This window comes from Chrysemys picta, chromosome 1 (genome assembly GCF_011386835.1).
Source record: "Chrysemys picta bellii isolate R12L10 chromosome 1, ASM1138683v2, whole genome shotgun sequence".
NCBI classification, from domain to species: domain Eukaryota; kingdom Metazoa; phylum Chordata; order Testudines; family Emydidae; genus Chrysemys; species Chrysemys picta.
Genome location: NC_088791.1, coordinates 62,584,407 through 62,611,451, shown reverse-complemented (window position 1 = coordinate 62,611,451; position 27,045 = coordinate 62,584,407). Strand labels below are relative to the sequence as shown.

Here is a 27,045-nt window from a genome sequence, read left to right as displayed (position 1 = left end):
TTGACTGGTTTTCATTTCAATTTTATAGTTGATTATGCTGAATTTTTCCTGGAATGCTGTAACATCTATGTTTGGGACATGTTATTTTACCATCAGTTACAGCATTCAGTGACACTGTTCATGGAATATTTCTCTTAAATGATTCGGTTTGTTACTCTCAGAAAAGGTCATATATAAGCCGTCTTAAAAATACACCACCAGCTGTAGGGACTCACTATATAAAATTGGCCCAGATCTACCAGTTTGAGTGATTAATCGCTTATCTAGCCTTTAATTGTTAAATGTAATTCCTTTAAATCTTAATGAGAAGAAAATGATGCAGAGATTCTCTATATATCCTGTGTTTTTATAATTTTTAACTAGAGCTGGCAGGTAGTCATATTTCCGGTTAATTACAAGATTATGGAACTTAAATATTTATTGTGCTTCACTTCCCAACCTCTTTTACTGTAAACACTGGAGATATGTTCGTCTCAGCTCATTATGGTTTCTGTCCAAAGAAATTAAGTTTTTATAAATTATAAATACACAAATCTGGTTAAAGTTTTTGTGTATATGTATTAATGCAGTTGCTTATTAACACAGCAACAGTCAGTATCATTGTATAAATGTTCTGTGAGATACTCTTCACATTTGTTGGTTTTTGTTATTCCTTTATTGTTCAATTGAAGCACATCTGCCCCATCTGCCTGACAAGATCTGCAAGAACACAGCATTTTAATAGGTTTGAGCTCTGCTGTTTGAGGTTCTGTCTTATGGTGGTGTTCATTTTGCACAACAAATTGCAATCTGTATTGCTTTTATATGCTGGCAACTAAAAGGCAGAAAAGCTTAAGCGCTAAATTGGATGCATGCAGACTGCCCTAGTGCAAGGAACTCTGGGCTACCAGAGTTCATTGCTCTGGGGCAGCCCAACCATGTGGACTGTCATGGGACTAGGGACCCCAGAGCTTCCAGAATCCCAGGCCAGCTGTCTTTCTATGCTGTCAGACTCCTGTAGCTTGGTGAGCCAGCTGGCCCAGGAAGCTGGGGGTCTCTGGCCTCTGGACAGTCCACATAGCAGGGCTGCCATGGAGCTGCAGACCCCAACCGCCCTCGCAGCTGCTGACTAAAGTTGATTCTTATCAATCTCAGCCAGCAGCTGTCGGGTCCAAGGGAGCATACTTCCTTTCGGAAACACCATGTGACAATGTTTCCCAAACATCTTTTTTTAAATTTCCAGTTCATGGGAAATTTTTGTAAAATTGGTTGGTTTTGTTCCCAATCAGAACGCAAATTTCACCATACTGAAATTTCCCATGAATCAGAAAACCCAAGTTTCAGCGAGCTCTCCACCTAATTCCAATGTTTTTCCTATTTTACAAAATGGTGATACAGTTAGTTCAGGATTCATCCAGCACACCAAACCTCTATTATGAATTAGTGGCAGCCAACTTTATAAAGGGCACCCTCACTTCCATATGCAGGCAGACTGTAGGAAAATGGCAGCCATCTTGCTGGCTTCAGACCTGTTCCCATTTTCAACCCCTTTTCAACCAGTCAAATTCTGGGACCCTGGGGATGTGCCAATTGGAAGTAGAAATTGATGGAGTCTGGTATTTTCTTTTATGCAATCTTGTTTATTTACAAAATGTACAAAGTCCTGCTTCTCCAAATGCACGAGAAATCAATAACAAAGGGAGCAATTTGTTAGCTTAGAGCCCCAAGCGTGTTCATCCAATAAACTCGGAAGTTCTCTCTTTTTCCATGGTCACACTGTACTCAAACTGTGCTTGGCTTTTTTGCTATTCACTCTTGCCCTGCCCCTCTAGATGAACGGTCTGTTCTCAGTTTGTGTGTGTTCTCCCACCTACCTCTCCTCCCACACTTGGTCACTGTATCCAGTGGAACCCTCCAACCACCTAGTGCTAGTTTCTGGGCAGATTCCATTAGGACTTGTTTTAGGTATGCCCCCTCTAAGTATTTTCTTCAACTATCTTCAGTGAAGGGCATGTTCACACATCAGGGTGAATACAGTTTTAGTTCAATCCATAACAGGTTTTCACCCAGCTCATAACAGACCCATTGACAGTAAAAAGAAGACAGTGGCCATTTTGAAGAAGGTAAAATTCAGGAGTTGGCAGTCTTTCAACACGTTTTCATGAGACAGGTAAACAACACCTCCCAAAATTATTAGAGTCATGATCAAATAGTGAGAGTTGGAAATACTGAATTAGATTAAACTACCCCAATTTTGAACCTGAAAACCTACACAGGAAAAAAAAGGAGATCAGTTTCATAATCAGGACTTACTACTTTTGGAACAGGATGTCTCCTCCCCCACAAATAAGTCCCCTCCCCATAGAAATGTGCAAATAAGTTTACTGATGCTTGATCATCCCTTGACTTTACAAGTATTTCCAGAGTTTCCTCTTGAAATATTTCCTTATGTTGTATTTGTCAGGCATTTTGGGTCTTGAGGCTTTTTAAAGAGGTCTCCTGAATTTCCCATCCCTTCTTCCTTCTGAGAAAGAACTAATTACAGAAAAAAAAATTGCTGCTTTTGACCTCACTGTTGAGAAAAAGTGGCAGAAACATACAAGATGATACTAGACAAAAAGGAGATAATCTGCAGTGGAATCAGTTCCTGGAAATAACAGTCTGAGAAAAAAATGATGTCAGTGTGCCTGGAAGATGCTGCACTTCCCATAATACACATTATGGGACACAATTATTCTAGTAACCATTACTGTTTCGTCTAAGGGGGAAGCTGCAGCAGAATCTCCACTAATAAATTAAGGCTATGTGTATACTTAAAATGCTACAGTGGCACAGCTGTGGCCCTATAGCACCACATTTCCAGTAGAGACAGGGAAGTGTCAGTACCATTGTACGAGGCACTGGTGAGACCTCATCTGGAATAGTTTGTGTGCAATTCTGGTCTCCCCTGCTTAAGAAAGATGAATTCAAACAGGAAGAGGTGCAGAGAAGGGCTACTAGAATGATCTGAGGAATGGAAAACTTACCTTATGAAAGAAGACAAAGAGGTTGGCTTGTTAGGCCTAACCAAAAGAAGACTTAAGAGAGATATGATTGCTCTCTCTAAATACATCAGAGGAATAAATACAAGGAGGAGAGAGGAGTTAGTTAAGCTAAGCACCAATGTGGACCCAAGAACAAATGGATATAAATTGGCCATCAACAAGTTTAGGCTTGAAATTAGGCGAAGATTTCTAACCATCAGAGGTGTGAAGTTCTGGAACAGTCTTCCAAGGGAAGCAGTGGGGGCAAAAATCTAACTGGTTTCAAGACTGAGCTTGATAAGTTTTTGGAAGGGTTGGTATGATGGGACTGCCTACAATGGCATATGGCCAATCGGCGAATTTCAGTTGCAAAAATCCCCAACGACTCGACACAGGCCATTAGAAGGGGCAGGCTCTGAGTTACTACAGAGAATTCTTTCTCAGGTATCTGCCTGGTGGGTGTTGCCCACATGCTCAGGGTCTAGCTGATTGCCATATTTGAGGTTGGGAAGGAATTTTCCCCTGGGTCAGATTGGCAGAGACTCTGGGAAGTTTTCACCTTCCTCTGCAGCATGGGGCATGGGTCACTTGTAGGTTTAAACTAGTGTAAATGGTGAATTCTCTGTAACGTGAAGTCTTTAAATCATGATTTGAGGACTTCGGTAACTCAGTCAGAAGTTCAGGATCTATTTCAGGAGTGGGTGGATGGCCTGCAATGTGTAGAAGGTCAGACTAGATGATCACGATGATCCCTTTTGACCTTAAAGTCTAGGAGCACTTCAGTGTAGATATTCACTACAGCAATAGAAGGGGTTCTCCCATTGCTATAGGTAATCCATCTCCCTGAGAGGCATTAGCTAGGTCAAGAAGAATTCTTCTTTTAACCTAGTGCTGTCTACACCGGGGGTTAAGCCAGCCTAACTACGTCTCTCAGAGATGTAGCTATAGCAATGTAACTTTTCAGTGTATACCAGCCCTAAGACTGAATAAGGAAGGTGGCAAACCTCTGTGGAGAAGGTTTAATTTAAATGTTCCTGTGTATTAAATCTGGATATAGGATAAGCAGGGCTCTCTGGGACCAGGGCTTCTAACATTAAAGGCCTGAGTTCTTATCTCTTGTTATGGATGGATTCTTCTCTCCTGTTGCTTCAACAGATCAGTGTTCAGCTAGTATTGACTTGATTTCTAGGTGTATTTGTTTTTATAGCTTCTCATATGGCACCTCCACATTAGTACACTTCAGGTAGAATGCCATTGCAGCCTGGAGACTTGCCCATGGACAGCTGCTTGATGTCTCTTGTTATGAAAGAGGAATATAAAGCCTAAGCAATCAAGGAAAGACCTCCAGGACGTGACAGTCTCTGGTGAAAAAACAGTTCTGTTGCTTTTACAAGGACCATTTGTTCAAGTTCAAACACAGGCCGTCTCCATATGATCCTGAATAGTACTGTTTATCATCTCATTATACCAAACAAATATGCAACATACCATAAGCTATGTACACAACTGAACATTTCCAAGCCAAATATATCGGTTAAAGCTCCTCAGGAGTTTTCCATCTTTTACTTCTCTTGATTTGTTTCTTTCTGTTCTCTAGGACTGTCCTAATTTTCCTCTTGACAAAGAAGCGAGGCTCATGGGCCCAAAGACTTGAAGTAATATGCTCTTGTAACTTTGGGCACAAAATGCTATAACTGGGTATCTCTATAGCATTTAAACTGAAAGATTATAATTAATAAGGTAAAACCTCCTGGAGCTTTCTATGATCTAAAAGGACATTACAATCATGTAACTGCCTGATATTGCTGCTGAAAAAATGAATAAACGTCAGTGTACCTTAAGCACTAATCGGAGCCTACCTGTATGAACTTCTGCTTAGAAACAAGACACACAAACCAACGGCTGCAGCCTAGACAGAGAAGGCTTTGAAATCAAGGAGCCAGACCAAGGCCCAGAGACAGATTAATCTAATTATTCCAGCTCTCTTTTTCTATAGGTTTTTTTATGTTTGTCAGTGTCACAGAATTAATTGTGCAACTGTGGTAAAAGCACGAATAAAAGGAGGACTTATTTTAATTAAATTGGGAAGAGATTACATGCTTATTTTCAGTCTCCCTTACCAAATAAACACATCTAAGGACTTAACAGGAAAATAAGATGCATTAAGAGTAAACTAAAAGCCACTGTATAATACAAAAACAATGAGGAGTCCAATGGCACCTTAAAGACTAACAGATTTATTTGGGCAAAAGCTTTCATGGGTAAAAAACCCACTTCTTCAGATACCCAGAAGTCACCTACTACAGGACAGGCCCAACAAGGAAAACAACAGAACACCACTGGCCATCACATACAGCCTCCAGCTAAAACCTCTCCAGCACATCATCAACAATCTACAACCTATCCTGGAAAATGATCCCTCGCTCTCACAGACCTTGGGAGGCAGGCCAGTCCTCGCTTACAGACAGCCCCCCAACCTGAAGTAGATACTCACTGTGACGGGTTGGATCACAGAAACCCCCTTGGGAGCTGCCACCAGATGTGCAAAGACTACCCCTGCTTCTGTTTTCCCTGCCAGCTCAGGACTCCAGCACCCTGTCTTGCTGAGCCAGACACTCCCGTCTGGCTCCAGACACAGATCCAGGGTCTGAATCACTTGTTCCAGAGCTGCAAGTTTACCTGAAAACAGCTCACAGTAGTGTGCTTGTCTTTAGCACTCAGATGCCCAACTCCCAATGGGGTCTAAACCCAGATAAATCCGTTTTACCCTGCATAAAGCTTATGCAGGGCAAACTCATAAATTGTTCGCCCTCTATAACACTGATAGAGAGATATGCACAGTTGTTTGCTCCCCCAGGTATTAATACATACTCTGAGTAAATTACTAAATAAAAAGTGATTTTATTAAATACAGACAGTAGGATTTAAGTAGTTCAAAGTAGTAACAGACAGAACAAAGTAAGTCACAAGCAAAATAAAATAAAATGCGCAAATCTATGCCTAATCAAACTGAATACAGATAATCTCACCCTCAGAGATGCTTCAGTAAGTTTTTCTCAGACTGGACACCTTCCAGGCCTGGGCACAATTCTTTCCCCTGGTGCAGCTCTTGTTGCAGCTCAGGTGATAGCTAGGGGATTCTTCATGATGGCTTCTCTCACTCTCTGTTCTCTTCCCCCCTTTATATATCTTTTGCATAAGGCGGGAACTCTTTGTCTCTCTGGGTTTCCACCCCCACCTCACTGGAAAAGCACCAGGTTAAAGATGGATTCCAGTTCAGGTGACATGATCACATGTCACTGCAAGACTTCATTACTCACTTGCCAGCACACACATATACAGGAAGACTCACAGGTAAATACAGCCATCTGCAGACAATGGGAGTCATCAAGATTCCAAACCATCATTAATGGTCCACACTTTACACAATTACAATAGGCCCTCAGAGTTACATTTTATATTTCTAGTTTTGGATACAAGAGTGGTACATTTATACAAATCAGATGATCATACTCAGTAGATTATAAGCTTTGTAATGATACCTTACAAGAGACCTTTTGCATGAAGCATATCCCAGTTACGTTACATTCACTTATTACCGTATTTTCTCTAAAACCATCTCAGTTACATTATATTGACTTATTATCAAGTTTTTATAAAACCATATAGACTGCACAACGTCACACTCACTAGCAAGTACACACCATACCACAGAAACACTAACCCAGGAACCAATCCCTATAACAAACCTCATTGCCTACTCTGTCCCCATATCTACTCTAGCGACACCATCAGAGGACCCAACCACATCAGCCACACCATCAGGGACTCATTCACCCGCACATCTACCAATGTGATATATGCCATCATGTGCCAGCAATGCCCCTCTGCCATGTACATTGGCCAAACCGGACAGTCTCTACATAAAAGAATAAATGGACATAAATTGGACATCAGGAATAACAACATACAAAAGCCATTAGGAGAACACTTCAGACTCTCTGGACATTCTATAACAGATTTAAAAGTAGCCATACTTGAACAAAAAAAAATCCAAAAAACAGACTTCAAAGAGAAACTGCAGAACTAAAATTAGTTTGCAAATTCAACACCATAAATATGGGCTTGAATAGGGACTGGGAGTGGCTGGCTCACTACAAAAGCAACTTTTCCTCTCCTGGCATTGACACCTCCTCATCAATTATTGGGAGTGGACTACATCCACCCTGATTGAATTGGCCCTGTCAACACTGGTTCTCCACTTGTTAGGTAACTCCCTTCTCTAAATGTGTCAGTATAATAATGCCTGCATCTGTAATTTTCACTCCATGCATCTGAAGAAGTGGGTTTTTTACCCCCAAAAGCTTATGCCCAAATAAATCTGTTAGTCTTTAAGGTGCCACCGGACTCCTCGTTGTTTTTGTGGATACAGACTAACACGGCTACTCCCTGATATTTGTATAATACAAGTTATTTAGTGAAAGCATGACCTGTTATCAAGATATATCTTTAGATATGCATTCTAATTGCTGTATTTCCTTGTATTACAAGACAGGCAAGGTGGGTGAGGTAATATCTTTTATTGGACCAACTTCTGTTGGTGAGAGAGACAAACTTTCTAGCCACACAGAGCTCTTCTTCAAGTCTGAAAAAGGTACTCCGAATTGGTCCAATAAAAGACATTACTTCACTCACCTTATCTCTCTATCTATCTAATATCCTGGGACCGACATGACTACAACTACATGACATACTTTTATTGTAAGTAAGAAGTGCCTCCTATCCAGGGAAGACTTGTGGTTTATATTGCAGAACAAAAAGTCTGTCCCACAGATATTGATTGATATCCGCTATTTCATTTTGGGACTATTGTGTTCATCTTCTGGTGTTCTTTCTATTAAACACACACACTTACGTTATATGATAAGTATCACACTACTAGGGAAGACTAAGGACACACCAAAAGATTAATAAATGAAGAATTTCTGAGCAAACAAGAAAAACTGTAGTTCAATATGGAGTTTACTTGTGGCTGCAGGGAGAACAGCATAACAAAGATAGGGCGGTTGTTTTGCTTGAGAGGTAGTGAAGAGAGGCAGGAAAGCCCAGTGAGTATGGTGAATCAGCATAATTTTCTATAATAGTCAAAGTATCTTTAAAACTAGGTCAGGGTTAATGATTTATGGACCATCCAAAAATACACCCTGACTCCAGAGGGATATCTCAATTATACAATAAAATGAATGCTTTATAATACTCACTCCCCCTGCCATTTTTTGTCATCCTCAAAATTGCAACATAGAAGCTGGTGATAGGATGCTTAAATAATCAAGGTGATTGCTACAAGCCAGCAGTAACCTTTTCAGCAAAAACTACTGCTTACGTAGACTTGATTCACAGGCAGTTAATTTAATTTTTAGACACAGCAAGTAAACACTAAAATCTTCAAATTATTTAGCAGCAGAACTTGTCTGTAAATGTTTCTGAAAAAGAAAAATATTAAATGATAAAGGAGAGGTCTGCACTATAATTTTTGCTCCTGTGGCAACGTCAATTAGGGGTGTGATTTTTGGCAACATTTCTATGCTCGCAAAAGCCCTAGTATAGATGCAATTATATTGGCAGGTATAAGCTGTGTTTGCTCTAAAAGGGTTTTAGTGTAGATTAGGCTCCAGTATTAGCTTCAGATATCAATATTTATGAAAAGCTCAGAAATTTCCTCTTATGAAATTTCAGTCTTAATTCTTTAAATTCATCCACCTGTGTACGTTACAATGGGCCCAGTACTGAAACCCTTCTACTTATGGCATTCCCATTGAAGTCAATGAGAGGTAAGCATATATATTATTTGCTGGAATGGATTAAAAATGCTTTCCTGATTAGTTGTTCAACAGCTGTATATCTTCCATATTAGCAAAAATAGTGGTTTGTGTACAACACATTCATGCATCTGACAGAACATTCTGTCATCAAGATATTGGAAGAGTGAGAAAGCAATTAATTTTAGTTTAGTTTTATTTCTACCACAGGTTTTATTGCACATCATCATATTACATGAATTTGTTTTCACCCCCTTTCCTCCTCATTCTTCTTCTACATTCTCTAAGTAGCTCTTGGGTCCAGCTGCATCCATCCCCATTTATAGCCTCTGTTTGTCCAGTGGAACAGGAACTTTCAGGAGTGTGTCAAATGAGAGCCTCTTCTGGAACCAGAAATCATGCATCCTGAATGCCAGTAGGAAACACCATCATTCAATCAGTGACTGTATATCTTGAACCTTAATTCTTTGGACCTCAGTTATGTAATACCCAGGATCAATGCCTACAGAATCACACAGGGACTGATGATCATGCATTTACATTCTGTTTTATTGTAGAACACACTATTGATGATGGCTAAAGACTCCACTCACAAACATCAAACTGAGGCTGCCTTACTGTCCCTTCTTATCCAGAGAGGAAGCTGCACTATGTATTTATCATGAAGCTATTAATCTTTTAAACAAAATACCTGTAAAACTTTTACAAAGAAGTTTCACTAAAATCCCAATAACTATGTAATTAAACAAAAATTCAATATGGGGGAGGGAGTCTTCTATGGGAAACATAGCACATGGCTACTTCCCTATCTCCAGGCATCACCTTTGTGACAAACTGATCACAAGTCTAATTCTTGGAACCCAAGACCCTTCTGCTTGAATCAGAGATGCTCTCACGGCAGAGAAGAAACGGTTACTTACTGTAACTGGAGTTCTTTGAGATGAGATGTGATACAGATGTGTATTCCATTTAGGTGTGTGCAGCCCAGAACATCAGAGCTGGAGAATTTTGCCTAGCCATACCCACAGAGGGGCAGCATTCACGCCTCATGGCAATAGCCCCTCCCCTGCCTATTTGAGATGGCACCATCCCAATCCCCCTCAGTTCCTTCACACCGAATGCCCAGAGACTAGATTCCAATCCTGTTTCTTCTTCTTCTTCGAATAGATGCAGCCGTGTATTCCACTTAGATGACTCACAAGCAGCATCCCCCCAGGAAGCGGGGCTTGGAATCTACCTAAGCAAGAATTGTAGGACTGCCCTGCCAAAACTTGCATCCGCTTGGAAGATGAGTTAATGGTATAATGGTCCATAAATGTATGGATGGATGACCACACAGCAGCCCTGCAAATGTCACTGAGGAATGCTATTGATGTTACTTGCACTCCCGTAGAACAAGCTTGCACTTACTAAGGAGGTGTAGCCAAAGCTATTTCATATGCGGTCTTAATACAGGATGTCATCCATTTAGAAATCATTTGTGAAGAGACTGCTTGTCCCTTCATACGATCTGCATATGACGCAAACAGGCCAGGTGAAACACGAAACAGTTTAGTCCTGTCCAGATAGAAGGCTAGACCTGACCTCTAGTGTCATCTAGTGTATGAAGACGCTGCTCTTCCAGAGATTAATGTGGCTTAGACAAGAACACAGTTACTGCATGGGTCAAATGAAACTGAGAAACCATTTTAGACAAAAAAACTGGGTGTGGTCATTGTCACTTTGTCCTTGGAGAATTGTGTATAAGGAAGTCTGCCATCAGAGCCTGCAACTCACAGACTCTCCTTGAGGATGTTATCACTACCAGGAACCCAGTCTTCTGACATAAAAGCAGAAAGGGACAAGATGCCGGGGACTCGAACGGAGGTCCCATTAAAGCCGCTAGGACCATGGTCCCACAGAGGAACCAGCTCTCGGACCAGAGGATGGAGACGAAGAAGCTTTTTAATAATCTTGTTACCATGGCACTGGAAAAGACTGATATTCCCCGAATGGAGAGATGAAATGCTGATGTCGCTGCCAGTTGTACTGTCAATGAGTTACGCGCAAGGCCCAATGATTGAAGGTGCAGCAAATACTGCAAAATGTCCTGAATAGAAGCCAGCGTCGGTTGAATTCCAGGGGCCAACAACCATACTAAAAACCGCTTCCATTTCACTGAATAGGCCATTCAGGTAGAGGGCTTGCTACTGTTGAGTAGGACTTGTTGAACAGCCACCAAACACCGCATTTCCTTCTCATTCAGCCATGATGCAGCCACACTGTGAGATACAGTGAGCTGAGCACGGGATGCAAGGTGTGACTGGAGTCTGTCTGAGTAGGTTGGGATGAAGAGGAAAAGGTATGGGAAGCTGAACTGACAGCACAAGAAAAATCAGAAAACCTGCAAACTTAGACATAGCTGGCCAATTGACAAACTTGTACTTGGACAGCAATGCGTTCTGGTTGTCAATCCGCATCTGCAAGGAGGAGGTGGTATGAATCTTCCTACCCATCAGGTCCATTAATTAAGAATCCTTATTCTTGGGAGTGGACATAAATCTGCCCTGCCAAGCTCTATTGTTCACCGTGGTTATGACCAAGGAATTTGGGACTGGATGGGAGTAAAAACCCGCAAATCCCTGCACTGGAATGAGGTAGTGGTTTTCCATGTGCTTTGCTATAGGTGGTACCGAAGCCAGCATACTCCAGAGAATCTTAGCAGGCTCTAGGAGTGCATTGTTAATAGGGAGGGCATCTCTCCAGGGCAGACAATTGTAGGATATTCAACAACGCATGGGTGTTCTCCTCCAGGAACTCTGCTTGAATACCCAAGAAGCAGCCACGCACCACAAAAGGTTCTAGTGCTCCTTGAAATCCTCTGGTACTGAAGGAGAGGAAGAGTCAGTCACCACAGAATTGTCTTGGGATGAAAATGAAGCTGACAGCAGGGGTGCTAAAAAATTCCTGGTACTGCGGAGGTCGAGCCTAGCCTCAGCCCCACTTCCACTGACTGTGTACGGGTAACACTGAGGTATGGTGCCAACAGACCCACAGGTTCAGTGGCCTGCTCAGCCAATGGGGCTATAAATGATGCAGCACTGGCAAAGTCCTGGACCAAGGGAGAGGATGGAACATGAAGGCAGGGGAGGTCCGTTGGCGCAGAAACAGACGATGCTGCATTACCCTTGTTGGCACCAGACTAAATGGAAGACCCAGAGCCGAAACTGGAGTCGATGGTAAGGGGGTCTCTGACCTCACTGCCTGGTATCAGGGAATGATTGATGGGACCTACTCCATCCTGCTTGACCGTGCTGATATATGCTTCTTCTGGAGGCGGCAGATTAATCATCATGGAACCTGGAGAGGCTTTTTCCTCAGCACACTTGACAGGGAATGACTCCTCTGTGTCTTTGGAGAGGCACCAGTTCCAGAGCATGGAATGGCAGCACTCTCAGAACCCGAGGGCGACCTCTGATCTGATGAGGACCTCAGTGCCGAAGCAGGCTGAACAGGCCGGCCTGTTCAAGCAGATGCTGCTTAGACAAAGATCGCTCGCCACCTGAATTCGTTTGGAGAACAATCTGCAAATCCAACACTGCTCCTCGATGTGGGCTTCCCCTAAGCACGGTAAGCACCGTGTGTGTGGGGATCATTGTTGGGGACCGGTCCCGCACACAACGGACAATGTTTAAACCCTGCTGAGAGCATCATCAGGGAAATACTTAAACTAACACTAATACAATACTAAGGGTATTAATTAACTCAATATAACTAGAAAAGTCACTAAGAAATAGAGGGATTGTGGGGTGAAAACAACACAGAGCTCCAACTCCAGCCACTGGTGATAAGAAGGAACTGAGTGGGGGTTGAGGCAGCACTGCCTCATATAGCCAAGGCAGGAACTATGGCCATGAGGCACAAGCGCTGCCCCTTTATGAGTACTGTTAGGCAAAATTATCTGGCTCCAATGAGTTGGGCACCCACACACCTAAGTGGAATACACAGCTGCATGTACATGAAGAACCACCATGGCCATACAGCATTTTTGATAATAATACAACAACATTCTTTTGTCACTTCTAGGTTGAACCGTTTTTCCTTCCTGCCTGACTACACAATACACTTTTGAGCAAAGAACAGGGCTTCTTCCTCACCTCCTGAATTTAAAGCAGTTCAGTTCCTGAGGTCACCATCAGATAGTACATTTCCCACTACATTTGTAGTAAGAATTTTCCCTGTGAAAAATGCCATAAAAAATCTATTAATATGCTAAAGCAGATTATGTTACTACACTGCTGAATCTTCCCTTAAAATTCTACCTCTTAGACACTTGCCTTTCAATGGTAACTAAAATTCAACATGATATATATTACCTTTTTGAACATCCTGGTGGAATCCTCACTTATCTGCATGAAGCGCATGATAACGTTGTTCAGATAGATATCGCTCAAAGTTGCATGGTCTTTGCTTTCTCTTCTCACTTGGTTTAGGAGTAAGTACCAACAATTCACTGGAGATAAGAGATTCTGGTCTTTCCTAAAGAGTATATATATGTTACATAATTAACATATCAAACATCTCCCTGCCACACCCATCCTCCACCAGATATACATAAACATGAACCCAACAATTTAAGTTGAATTAAATTAAAGAACAATTGACCTCTGTAAAGAAAGAATGCACATGCATCTGCCAGGATAAATGCTAGAAGTCAAGTCCTGCTCCCTTTATTCATGCAAGTAGTCCCACAGAAGTCAACAGGGTTACTTTTGTGAATAAAGTAAGCTGGATTTGGACCTAAATCTGTTTCTGAACAGTCAGTCAATCCATTCTTGGAATATATTTGGTTAGTCAAGCTTTAGATAGCATTTTAAGGCATGTTTTACAAGCCCCATGAGGCACAAATAGAAAAACTAAAGAATTCATATCATTACAACCTCTCCACAAATACCAAAAACTTGACACAAAGTTTGCAGTTGCTCACAGATGGACTATATATAACATTCAGAATCTACACAGGCCATTGCAAAAGAGTTGTACCAATTATTTCTCTTAGCACTGAAAATCTTGCCCCGTAAGAATAGTCCAAACACTTTACAAGAAGAAATCATAGGTGTGCTTGTCTATCAAAATACTGTTCACTGTAATGAATTTAATTGTGATAGTTTTAAAAATGTCCGTAACAATATATAATGTCTCCTAACTCTGATCCGGATTCATAAGTTCCATTTGATCACTAATATTCATGTAACATTGTCAATTACAGTTATATAGTACAAGGGCCACTGATATGACATTTTTCAGTAGTTCAGCATCTCTGTGTTTCCATTACAGACTCTTTCCACCCCAATCTGTGTACTTAAATCACATATAGTTTATCAAACCTTTTATTAAAAATGCCAAAATAAATAATTTAAGTTAGTTCAGTCATTATTTACTTAATGACCTAAAAAACACATTCTTGAGATTTCAGGTTTCCCACCCACCATTAACATCTAGTATAAAATATTAGTTAAAAAAAATAATCTTGCAAACAGTCCTTGTGGTGGACTCTGATATCTCAGTTTCAGTGTCACCTGCCAAGCTTGAGCAGTAGCAATTTTCTGTAACTTCTCCCTCTGTGCACCAGGAGTGTATTAAAACCTTGTAGAATATATTTCATAGATTTTAAGGCCAGTAGGGACCATTAGATCACCTAGTTGACACTAAAATTGTGGGAGTGATAAATAGAGAACAAGTCACTGATTCAGAGCAATCTGGATGTTTTGGTAACCTGGGCGCAAGCAAACAATGTGTTTTTTAATATTGCTAAATGTAAACGTATACCTCCAGGAACAAAGAATGTAGGCCATTCTTATAAGATGGGGGACTCTATCCTGTGAAACACTGACTTTGAAAAAGATTTTGTGGGACTGGTGGAAAATCAGCTGAATATGAGCTCCAAGTGTGACAAACATGATCCTGGGGTGCATAAACAGGGGAATCTCAAGTAGGAGTAGAGAGGTTATTTTATCTATTTGGCACTGATGCGACAGCAGCTGGAAGAGTGTGTCCAGTTCTGGTGCCCACAATTCAAGAAGGATGTTAATAAATTGGAGAGGGTTCAGAGAAAAGCCATGAGAATGATTAAAGGATTAGAAAAACTGTCTTAAAGCCCAATCTATTTAGTTTAACAAAGAGATGGTTAAGTGTAACTTGATTGCAATCGATAAGTATCTACATGGGGAACAAATATTTAATAATGTGCCCTTCAAACTAGCAGAGAAAGGTATAACATGAGCCAGTGTCTGGAAGTTGAAGCTAGACAAATTCAGATTAGAAATTAGGCATACATTTTAAACCACTGGAACAATTTACCAAGGATCGTAGTAGATTCTCCATCACTGACAAAAGACGGTTACCTACCTTTGGTAACTGTTGTTTTTCGAGATGTGTTGCTCATGTCCATTCCAATAGGTGTGTGAGCGCGCTGCATGCACGATCGGGTGTTTTTTACCCTAGTGGTACCCGCTGGGTTGGCTGTGGGGCCCCCTGGAGTGGTGCCTTTATGGCAGTGTATATAGCTCCCTGCCGACCCACTGCCTGCTCAGTTCCTTCTTGCCGGAATACTCCGACAGAGGGGAGGTGGCCGGGATTTGGAATGGACACGAGCAACACATCTCGAAGAACAGTTATGAAAGGTAGGTAACCGTCTTTTCTTCTTTGAATGATTGCTCATGTCCATTCCAATAGGTAATTCCCAAGCAGTTTCCACGGAGGAGGGGTCAGAGTTCACCGAGTTGCTGATTGCAGTAATGCCCTGCCGAAGGCTGCATCGTCCTTTGCCTGTTGAGTGATGGCATAGTGCGTTATGAAGGTGTGGATGGAAGACCACGTTGCTGCTTTGCATATGTCCTGAATGGGGACTTGTGCGAGCAACACAGTGGAAGAGGCCTGCGCTCTTGTGGAATGCGCGGTCAACGCTGGGGCTGGGATCTTAGCCAGGTCATAGCACGTTCTGATGGAGGACATGATCCATGATGAGATGCGCTGGGACAAGATGGGAAGCCCTTTCATCCTCTCGGCGATTGCAATAAAAAGCTGTGGTGACTTAAGAAACAGCTTTGTGCGTTGAATGTAGAAGGCATGGGCACACCCGACGTCCAGGGAATGGAGTGCTCGCTCTTTGTTGTTGGCATGAGATTTAGGAAAGAATACCGGTAGAAATATGTCCTGGTTAACGTAAAATTGCAATACTAACTTGGGTAGGAACACTGGGTGAGGGCATAGCTGCACTTTGTCCTTGTAAAAGACTGAGTAGTGGGGCTTGGAAGTCAGCGCTCTGAGCTTGGAGACCCTTCTGGCCGAGGTTATGGCCACCAGAAAGGCCACCTTCCAGGAAAGGTGGGATAAGGGGCAGGTCGCCAGGGGCTCAAAAGGGGGATCCATGAGTTCAGAAAGGACCAGGTTAAGATCCCACTGAGGAACGGGCTGCCTCACCTGGGGGTAAAGTCTATTCAAGCCCTTAAGAAACCAGTCCACCATGGGATTGCTAAAGACTGACCTGCCTGCCACAATGGGTGGAAGGCCGAGATGGTCGCCAGATGCACCTTAATAGATGATATTGCCAACCCCTGTTGCTTCAGATACAAGAGGTAATCTAGCACAAGGGCAATAGAGGCTTCTGTGGGGAGGGACCAAATGGAGAAATGCTTCTGCTTTGCCAGGTATGTTGAGTGAATGGAGCGCTTCCTGCTCCCCAACAGAACTTCCCTAACAGAGTCCGAGCACTGCAGTTCAAGCTGGTTCAGCCATGGAGTTTCCACGCCATGAGGTGGAGGGACTCCAGGTTGGGGTGTTGCAGACAAGACAACAAAGAAAGGGCTTTTGGTATAAAAGGAAGAGCTTGAACTGATACAGGGCCTTCTTTCTGATCCAGCAAATGGACAGGACCTTCTGCCGAAGGGGGGCTCCAACCTTTGCCAATGGGTTGGAAAAACTTTGATCTAATAGGACCCCATAAGACTGGTGAGTGACCCTGGCATATTTTGTGTGTTTAATTCTGTTTTTTTAATAGGTTTTCTCTGTAATGCTTTTACCTTCAGAATAAAAGTGTTTGCTTAGAAAGTGCTGTGGGGTAAGTTGTAACTGGCAACATTATACTGTTGTTTATAGCCCTCAGGAAGAAAGCAAAGCACAGGCACTGGCCATTAGGCAATCTGGCTTGCTGGCTCACAGTGTAAGCTCAAGAAGGTGTACTGAGCTTCTCGTCTTGATGCAGAAATTACTACTGCACTGAAATCTTATGGCCTGTATTATGATGGAGCTCTTACTAAATTATCATTGTGGTCCCTCGCCTTAAAATATATGCGTGAAATTCTGACATCCAATGGAAGTGTTGCCATTTACTTCAGTGGCACCAGGATTTCATCTTATGAACCCAGAATATTCAGGCCATACCATTTCTAGTTGCAAAGAAAACTTTCCTGACATGAACCAAATGTAAAGTGCTGGGTGTGAGAGTCTGCAAACAGTGTGATGAAATGCCCCATTCATCTCAATGGAGTGTAACTAGGAAACCATCTAGAGAACAATTTATAAGTTAGGCTGCTGTCAAGGGTTGCTGGGGAGGGGAAGTAGGAGTTCAAGGCACCCCATAACTTTTAATTTTGGTGCTTCACAAGAAGTTACATCCTTTCCACCATGCAAAAGCCTCAACTGGCACTGCCCAGCTGTAAAACCTGCAGCTTTGTCCTTGACAATTTATACAACAGAAGTTATTTTTGTCACTACAAAAATGTATGGCACACTGAAGATATGGGCACAATGTAAAGTAAATTCTATTTATTACAATATTAACACCAGGATTCCTGTACTAATTATATTATTCATTTTCTTATTTATTCACTAAAAAACACCACTTAGTTTGCTTGAAGCTACCACAATATTTTCAGTTTGATTCAGAAGTTGGTATTGCAAAAATCAGAGGCCCTCCCATGCAGGATTTAGGTCTGAGTTGCCAAAGAGTACACAGAATCCTCCCTTATAGTTGACAATGTAGGTGAACTACATTAAATTCACTTACAAAGATCTTCAGCCAGATGGTTTAAAAATATCCTGCTAATTCATATATTTTAAAGCCAGAAGTGACCACTATCATCATCTAGTTTGTCCTTCTGCAGAACACAGACCACAGAACCTCACCCTGTAATTCCTTCGTCAAGATCATAATTTCTGGTTGAGCTACAGCATGTCTTTTAGGAAGACATCCAATCCTGATTTAAAGATAAAATGCCAACCTCCAAGAATGCAAAAATCATGATCCCGAAAAGACGTGGCACTGCTTTACAAATAATGGTATTTTTTAAAAGATTCTTTTTATTTGCCTTTTGGTGTTTGAGCATTTAGATTAAAGTTTTCCTCTGCAACCATGAGTGCTGGAAATAGAGGCCTGGTCTACATTTAAAACTTTTGCTGGCATAGTTATATTGGTTACAGTGTCAAGAAAAATCACACCTATAGCAGGTGTACCATTTCTGTGCTGGTAAAAGCCCTAGTGTAGTAGTGTGACCACTAGGGTTGCCAACTGTCTAATTGCACAAACCGAAACACCCTTGCCCCGCCCCTGCCCCAAGGCCCCGCCCCCTCCCTCCCTCCTCCCTCCGTTGCTCGCTGTCCCCCACTTTCACTGGGCTGGGGTAGGGAGTTGGGGCATGGGAGGGGGAGCTGGGTCTGGGCTGGGCGGTGGGGCTGAGGGGTTTGGAGTGTACGAGGAGGGTCTGGGCTAAGCCTGGGGCAGGGGATTGGGGTACTGGAGGGGGTGTGGGCCCTGGAAGGGAGTTTGGGTGAGGGAGGGGGATCAGGGCTGGGGCAGGGGGTTGGGGTGTGGGAGGTGGTGCGGGCTCTGGGAGGGAGTTTGGGTGTGGGAGGGAGTGAGGGGATGGGTCAGAGGGTTGGGGTGCCAACTTCGGTCAGGCAGCACTTACCTCGAGCAGCTCCTGGAGGCACCGCCCCCGCAGCTCCCACTGGTCATGGTTCCTGGCCAAAGGGAGCTGTGGAGTCGGTGCTCAGGGCGGGGTCAGTGCACAAAGACCACCTGGACACCTCTGCACCTAAGAATTAGAGGGACGTGCCGGCTGCTTCCAGGGGCTATGCGGACCCAGGGAAGGTAGGGAGTCTGCCTTGGCCGTGCTGCACCACCCCCACCAACTGGACTTCTAGCGGCCTATTAAAATATCCTGGATTGGTTTCAGTAGCCAATGGGAGATCAATGCTGATCCAGGAAACTCCTGGCCAATATGGAGGTTGCCACCCAGACAGGCTGGTTTTTGGCTTCTGTGTCTGGGTGCCATTTAGTGTTGCCAGGTGCCCATTTTCGACAGGAAAGTCTAGTTGAAAAGGGGACCCCACAACCCTAAATGGCACTTGAATCAAATGTCCAGTTACCATGGGGCGGGTAGAGATGCTGGCTCATTAACCTGCCCCAGTACCTGCTCAGCTGGAGCCGCCTTCTATCTGCAGGCAGGCTTCTTGAGACAATCGACCAGGCAACGGGGCGGAGAGGGGTGAACGATGGGGATGGGGCTTTGGGGAAAGAGGCAGAGAAGGAGGTCAGGCCTTGGGGAGAAGAGGTGGATCGGGATGTGTGGCCTCAGGAGTCCAGTTACCTACTGGTACTATACTATAGTGTAGACATAGTTATACTGGGGGGGGGAAGTCCTTTTGCCGGCATAGCTTATTTCGTTTGGGAAAGTGGAAGAAGCTTACTGCAAAAGAACCGTCTAGCTGGTATACACTGCTTCTACACTAGGAGAGTTTGCCAGTATAACTATACCAACAAACCCTTTCTAGAATAGACAGGGCCTGACTTTTTTTTCTTTTTCTTGCTGCAATTCTTAAATAATCATATGATTCAAGGGATATAATTGCAAGCGCTGCAACAATGAGTCAGAGAATCTACCACATCCCTGGATAAGTAGTTCCAAGCCTTGTCCGTCATTGTTAAGAATTTGCTCCTTATTTTCAGTGTGAATTGATCTAGATTCAGCTTTCAGCCATTGGCTGTTAAATGCATTTGTCTTTGATCATTCACCAGTATTTTGATTAATTGCAAAATAGTTTGAATGAGCTAAGTTGGTTTTATACATGAATGGACTATAAGGTGGATAAAAAGCTGGCTAGATCATCGGGCTTAACGGGTAGTGATCAATGGATCCATGTCTAGTTGGCAGCCGGTATCAAGCGGAGTGCCCCAAGGGTTGGTCCTGGGGCCGGTTTTGTTTAATATCTTCATTAATGATCTGGAGGATGACATGGATTGCACCCTCAGCAAGTTTGCAGATGACACTAAACTGAGAGGAGTGGTAGATACGCTGGAGATTAGGGATAGGATACAAAGGGACCTAGACAAATTAGAGGATTGGGCCAAAAGAAACCTGATGAGGTTCAACAAGGACAAGTGCAGAGTCCTGCATTTAGGACGGAAGAATTCCATGCACTGTTAAACGGCTAGACAGCAGTTCTGCAGAAAAGGACCTAGGGGGTACAGTGGACGAGAAGCTGGATATGAGTCAACAGTGTGCACTTGTTGCCAAGAAGGCTAATGGCATTTTGGGCTGTATAAGTAGGAGCATTGCCAGCAGATCGACGGATGTGATCATTCCCCTCTATTCAGCATTGGTGAGGCCTCATCTGGAGTACTGTGTCCAGTTTTGGGCCCCACACTACAAGAAGGATGTGGAAAAATTGGAAAGAGTCCAGTGGAGGGCAACAAACATTATTAGGGGGCTGGACCACATGACTTATGAGGAGAGGCTGAGGGAATTAGGATTATTTAGTCTGCAGAAGAGAAGAATGAGGGGGGATCTGATAGCTGCTTTCAACTACCTGAAAGGGGGTTCCAAAGAGGATGGATCTAGACTGTTCTCAGTAGGACCAGACGATAGAACAAGGAGTAATGGTCTCAAGTTGCAGTGGGGGAGGTTTAGGTTGGATATTAGGAAAAACTTTTTCACTAGTAAGGTGGTGAAGCACTGGAATGGGTTACCTAGAGAGGTGGTGGAATCTCCTTCCTTAGAGATTTTTAAGGTCAAGCTTGACAATGCCCTGGCTGGGATGATTTAGTTGGGGATTGGTCCTGCTTTGAGCAGGGAGTTGGACTAGATGACCTCCTGAGGTCCCTTCCAACCCTGATATTCTATGATTCTATGAGGCATGTAATAAATAAAATTAATATATTCATGAATTGTTCAACCAGCTCTGTAAGTTGGGCAAATACATAGAAGAGAATATTTCAACAAATACTTTTTTTGAAATATTTTGCAAAATGTACCAAATAAATTATTTGACAAATAGTATCCGACCAGCTCTGCATTGCACAAAAGTTACTATAGTCTGTGCACATCCATATACAACATTTAGCCGTGTATGAAATATGACTCTTCCTTGTTTCTAAGGATAGCAGCAATAAAGAGGCAGCAAAGCCCATATGTAACAATACATACAATAACAAGTTTCTCTCCTCTTCTCTCTTTTTTTTACTTCTTCCTGGCACCTCTTGGAAGGCTGATCCGCCTTTATTATGAGCCTGTCAAATTCTGAAAACTCCATTGCAACAATCAGCACACAGTTTTGCATATCCAATGCTGTGCATCTCTTCCAGCTGGGTATTACATTTTGTTTTCCCACCAAGTTCTTTCACATGATAATATTTGTGCAATTTAAATATCAAGAGATTGTATCAATCTGCCATGAACATTCACTAATTAAACAGTACCACAAGTCAGTGGGACCAAAATGCAAGGGAGATGACTGATTACACAGTATTTGGACCTTTGACAAAATAAATAACCTAACCCACTTCTAACACTGAAAAGTGAATTGAGTTTAAGTATTAGAACCTCTCTTACTTGTACTGTTGATGGTCCTTTGTACTTCTTGTTTTTGCCATGAACCTTTCTGCTAATTTTTCTAGATTGCGGGAATATTCCGTCTCTATTTCTGCTTTCTTGCGGAAAAAATCCTGCAGGTCCTGAAGAAGCTGCACCCTCATTTCAGTTTGCTGCTCCAGACATTTCTGCTGCTCTATCAGTTGAGCGCGAATCTCTAAAGGAAACACACACAACTGAAGTCAGTGAAAACAAGGAAGAAAAAAACCCACAAAAATAATATTTGCTGCACATTCTGAATAAAGCACACAAGTGTGAGGAAAAAATACAATCTAAGCTATATACATATATGTTATATGGTGCAAGTAACCTAGCAATAAAATCCATACAGTTATTTTCTACTTTCAACGTAAGAGTGGTCACCAACAGTCACCACACAACTGAGTTTTCACATTTGCGTCTTATTCTTAATATAGGTAGAAATTACTGTATCACAGGTTATACTGATTGCTGGCAAGTGTTGCATTTGTAGCTATGATGGTCGAAGAAACAGGTATTTCTGACAGTCAAAATGCATCATAGATGTGCATAGGGTCCTTGAGACTCCGGTACACTTAAATAAAATCAAATACAAAACAAACACCTCCCTATAATATTTATCCAGAATGGCAAAAGAAAAGAGCAACTTTCCTTTCAGATTTGTAGCCACCATTGGCACATGAAAATAGCATCTGGTAATGTTTATTTAGTGTTTATATTTCTGTAGTGTAAAAATACATTGTTCTCGAGTTATAGGAATACCTATACTAAAAATATCCTTCTGTTTCTTTTAAAAGACATTAATGTAATAGGAAAATCCCCAGAGCAGAAATTATGATTTCATTCATAACATTTATATCCCTTTTTGTCACTGTCCCATTCAAATCCAGGCTAAAAAAATTATCACAGCATAGTGCAATGAAGAGAGTAATCATTTTGCAATCATATAGGAATGTTAACTACGAATGTAACTATATGATCAGCCTGAGTCAACATCTATTGAAGTAAAAAAAGCAAGACTCTCTTGGATGTTAAAAGGAGCTCAACTGGTTCCTAATTATGTGACCATTTAATAGGTAAACTGACTTTAGAAAATCTTAAATGTATTACAAATCCATGTACAGTATGCTCAACATTTATAATAGAGGAGCATTACAAAACCAATATTGTACCTATGCTACTGGATGCTATAAACTACTACTACTACTACTAAAACAACAATAATGTCAAAGTCTTATTGTATCTATGATTTGCATACATATTGGTCTTAGAAGACAAGTGAAGGCAAAGATATAATCTGAAATACCACTTGAATTGGAATTCAAAAATGTACGCTAAAGTGAGCTAGTGTTGGCACAGAAAATTATTAAACCAGTAGTTGGTCAAGGAGGGAGATATCCCAAAACTCTCTCCCAAATCTACTTTGAGCCACCAGCTATTGTGTTAATCATTAATGAGAGCATCCGTTTCTATAGTCTGGGAGGTGAACCAAAAAATCATGTATTTGGTTTTCATTTCACTTCAACTCAAGTCACTGGAAAAGAACTATGCCTCCAGTAAAGCCACTGTAAGATAACACTGTATCAATGGCATACATATGCATAGAGGAGAAAACACATTGGAGCTGGAAGGTTAACAACAGAAATAGAAAAGAGAAACCCAAGAACAGATCCTTGATGTGCCCACTATTTTTAATGCCCTTTGATTCTAATGGAAATTGTCTGAACACAATTCCATAAGTAACTCGCAAACCATAGTATGAATTCGCTGCTAAGCCCAAAATTTTAGTTTTTGGAGCAGTAATTTTGACTGACTAAATCCAACTCCTTAGACAGGTCCATGTAAAGAGAGCTATCATTAGTAACTTTAAGCTGAACTTGTTTTTCAAATAACTACACCTTAACTATACTGAACGTCAGTGCATCTTGCCACTACACTTCCCCTCTTTGAGCAGGTCTTCTCCACAGAAACATGGAAGAGAAAATCTACAAAAATGGCCAGGATCACTGGGAGTAGGTGTAATATCTGAAAATACTTTAAACTAACTAAATTTCTAGCTGACAGTATTTCCTTAAAGCTTTTAAATATTTTAAAACAGAGAATGATCTTTGATAGATGCACACAGCTCAAGGTTGCACAGGCACAGATAGGATGCAGTTATTACACTGTTCTACAGCCAAAATGCTTCTGAAATAAATGTAGTCAAACTTTACTAATGCTGGGTCACTGAGAACAAAAGTGATGCTTAAAATTGTTGATTGGCTCTAGTTTTCAAGATATGCTATTGGGTCAGTATATACGACCCTTGACTTGGGAATGGCGGAGGATAAATGAGTTATAAAGGGAAGGGATCTCAATTTAAACCAGAAATGACTAAAATACATCTTTGACTGGATCTATGACTAAATCTATGACTGGGTTTGGACAGTACTTGTTTTTTAGGCAAAACAATGAATGATGCAATCTGAAGCTGGTATTGCGTCATACATGATATGAATTGCATCATGTTATTCCTAGAAGTCATGGATGATGCAATCATAATGAAGCTTACATCACTCTGCTGAACAAATTGCCCTAGATCAGCTCTAGAAATCATACAGTGTCGTGCTCTCTTATTTGTCAGTGTTTGATTTTGCAAAGGGACACATTTCTGTTTAGCCAAAGTGAGCAGAGATGCCTCGTACTTGTGTGAACAGTGCAGATAACTTCTGCTTGTTTGTGGTGAAGTGACTTTTGCATCACAAAAGCGCAGTATAACCACTATGGTTAAGAAAGCCTATCACCTTTATTTTGGCTGCAAAACTGGAGATCAGGACAAGAGGTGGGCTCCACACATATGCTGCAACACTTGTGCAACAAATCTTCGCCAGTGGTTGAACAGGAAAAGGAAATCTATGCCTTTTGAAGTGCCAATGATTTGGAGAGAGCCAACAGATCATACCAGCAATTGTTACTTCTGCATGGTGCCTCCAATTGGGAAAGGTGTGTCAAAGAAGAAAAAGTGGACTGTGCATTATCCAAACATTCCATCAGCTATACGCCCAGTACCCCACAGAGAAGGACTGCCGGTTCCTGATGCACCAGAATCATTCTCACTTGAGTCAGACGAGGAAGAGGAAGAGGATGAAACTTCTGGCCCTGAACCATCAATGTCACAGGACCCACATTTTCTCCCATCCTCCTCCTCTGAACCACACCTCATAACACAAGGTGAACTGAATGACCTTGTCAGGGATTTGGAACTACCCAAGAGTAAGGCAGAGCTGTTGGGCTCCAGACTACAGCAGTGGAATCTCCTGGCAGGTGATGTTAGGGTTTCCATGTTCTGTGACCGTCAAAAGGATCTTGTCCAATTCTTCTTCATGGAAGGTGATCTTGTAGCCTGCAACAACATCGATGGTGTGATGGCAGCCCTCAACATCGTTCACAATCCAGATGAGTGGAGACTGTTCACGAGTCTTAGAGCTGTTTTACTGCATAATGGCAATGTTTTGCCATCCATTCCAGTTGGTCATGCAGTCCATATGAAGGAAACCTATGACAACATGAAACAACTTTTGAGGTGCATAAACTATGACCAACATCAGTGGCAGCTTTGTGGCGATTTGAAGGTTGTTGCTCTCTTGCTTGGTCTGCAGACTGGATACACAAAGTATTGCTGTTTTCTCTGCGAATGGGTTAGTCATGCAAGAGATTCCCACTACATCAAGAAAGATTGGCCACTCTGACAGTCATTGGAGCCTGGGAGGAAAAGTGTTCAGCATCCACCACTTGTTGAATCAAGGAAGATTTTGTTACCACCCTTACGCATCAAGGTGGGTCTGATGAAGAACTTTGTCAAGGCCATTGACAAAACACAAGCAGCTTTCAAGTACCTCTGTGGAAAATTTCCAAGGTTAAGTGAAGCTAAGATAAAGGAAGGTGTCTTTGTTGGTCCTCAGATTCGTGAACTTCTTCGAGATGATGCATTTGACCATGCACTGCGTGGCAAGGAAAAGACAGCACGGAAAGCCTTCCAGTTAGTGGCAATACATTTTCTCGGAAACAACAAGGCAGACAACTACAAGTTGTTGGTGGAAAACCTCCTCAAGGCATACAAAAGCCTTGGTTGCAACATGTCACTAAAGATACATTTTTTGCACTCTCATCTAGATTTTTTTCCACTGAACTGCGAAGCAATGAGCGACGAGCACGGCGAGTGATTTCACCAGGACATTGCAACAATGGAGAAACGCTATCAGGACAAATGGAGCCCATCAATGCTTGCAGACTATTGCTGGACAGTGACAAGAGATGCTCCATTTAATGAATACAAGAGACAAGCCAAGAAGCGCTGAGTAGACACTGAATAGGACTAAACTATGTACATAATAGTTTTTGCCTTTTGTTTCATAATAAATTTTATTTATATAACCCTTTTGCTGATTTTTAAAGTGTTACATAAACAGGACAGGTGAAATATTATCATGTAAAGCAACCATAAACACGTGAAAAGACCTAGGTTTACAATTATGATTAAAACTCTACTATCTACACAATATACATGGACATAAAATGTAAAAACTTAAATATCTTAGAAACAGTAGCCAGTTGTTTTAATTGTCATATTTGAATTCAGCATCTCAAAATACATAATAAATAGCACATTTTATCTCTGAAGCAGACGACTTCTCAAAAATTGTAGACCAGTGTTATTAAAGCTGGTTGCTTATCTAGAAAGTCACAGATACCATTGCTTTATGCGCCATGATTTCCAACTTCTCAGCACCTCTCCTGGGAGGCAGAATCTACTTTTATGGGAGGCTCCAGCAGGGGGGGCTCTCAGCTGCCAGGTGAAGATGTCACTACTCTTACCACCTGCAGGGGATCTAAGGAGGGCTCCACTACTGCTGACTAGTCCCTGGCAGGAGGATCAAGATCTGTTCCACCAGACTTTAAAGTAGCAATTCGCTTTCTAGCTGTATCCTTTTCTTCTGCTTCTGATCCTTTCTTTGCCTCCTTCTCCCCCCCCCTTTCCCTTCCCCTTAACATAATATGTGCCGTGACATTTTCGGGGGTGGGAGAAGGGGAAAGAAGAGAAAGTTGTGACTTTCACTGTTTGTCATAACAAGGCTGTGATTTAAAAACATTTTTTTTTATAATAGACAACCAGCCTTAGTAATTGTATGGGCTTTGCACTAATCAGTATTATGGAAAACTCCACCAAGACACCAGGATCCTCTTCAACCACTCAGCGTAAGTCAACTCCCTAGTTCCACAAAGAGCTGTAAGAAGTATTACTATGCTTTATTTAATCTAAAAGCTGACATACAAGATTGTGAAAGTGTGCATAATTAA

The 27,045-nt window shown here is 42.0% G+C and overlaps 1 protein-coding gene across 6 annotated transcripts in view; it reads right to left on the bottom strand.

The window, feature by feature from the left end:
- SRGAP1 (SLIT-ROBO Rho GTPase activating protein 1) overlaps positions 1 to 27,045 on the bottom strand; it is a 249,407-nt gene that overhangs the window by 102,962 nt on the left and 119,400 nt on the right. For 5 of the 6 annotated variants that reach the window (XR_010592908.1, XM_008171465.4, XM_008171466.4 and 2 more), the window contains exons 2-3: positions 21,691 to 21,886; positions 13,177 to 13,339 (exon numbers count right to left, since the gene is read on the bottom strand). Coding sequence is in view for 4 of the 6 variants with exons in the window: in XM_008171465.4 (XP_008169687.1) it covers positions 13,177 to 13,339; positions 21,691 to 21,886 (359 nt within the window). In the remaining 2 variants the exon portion in view is untranslated. The remainder of the gene's footprint in view (positions 1 to 13,176; positions 13,340 to 21,690; positions 21,887 to 27,045) is intronic. The other variant, XM_065568717.1, reaches the window with a different exon arrangement.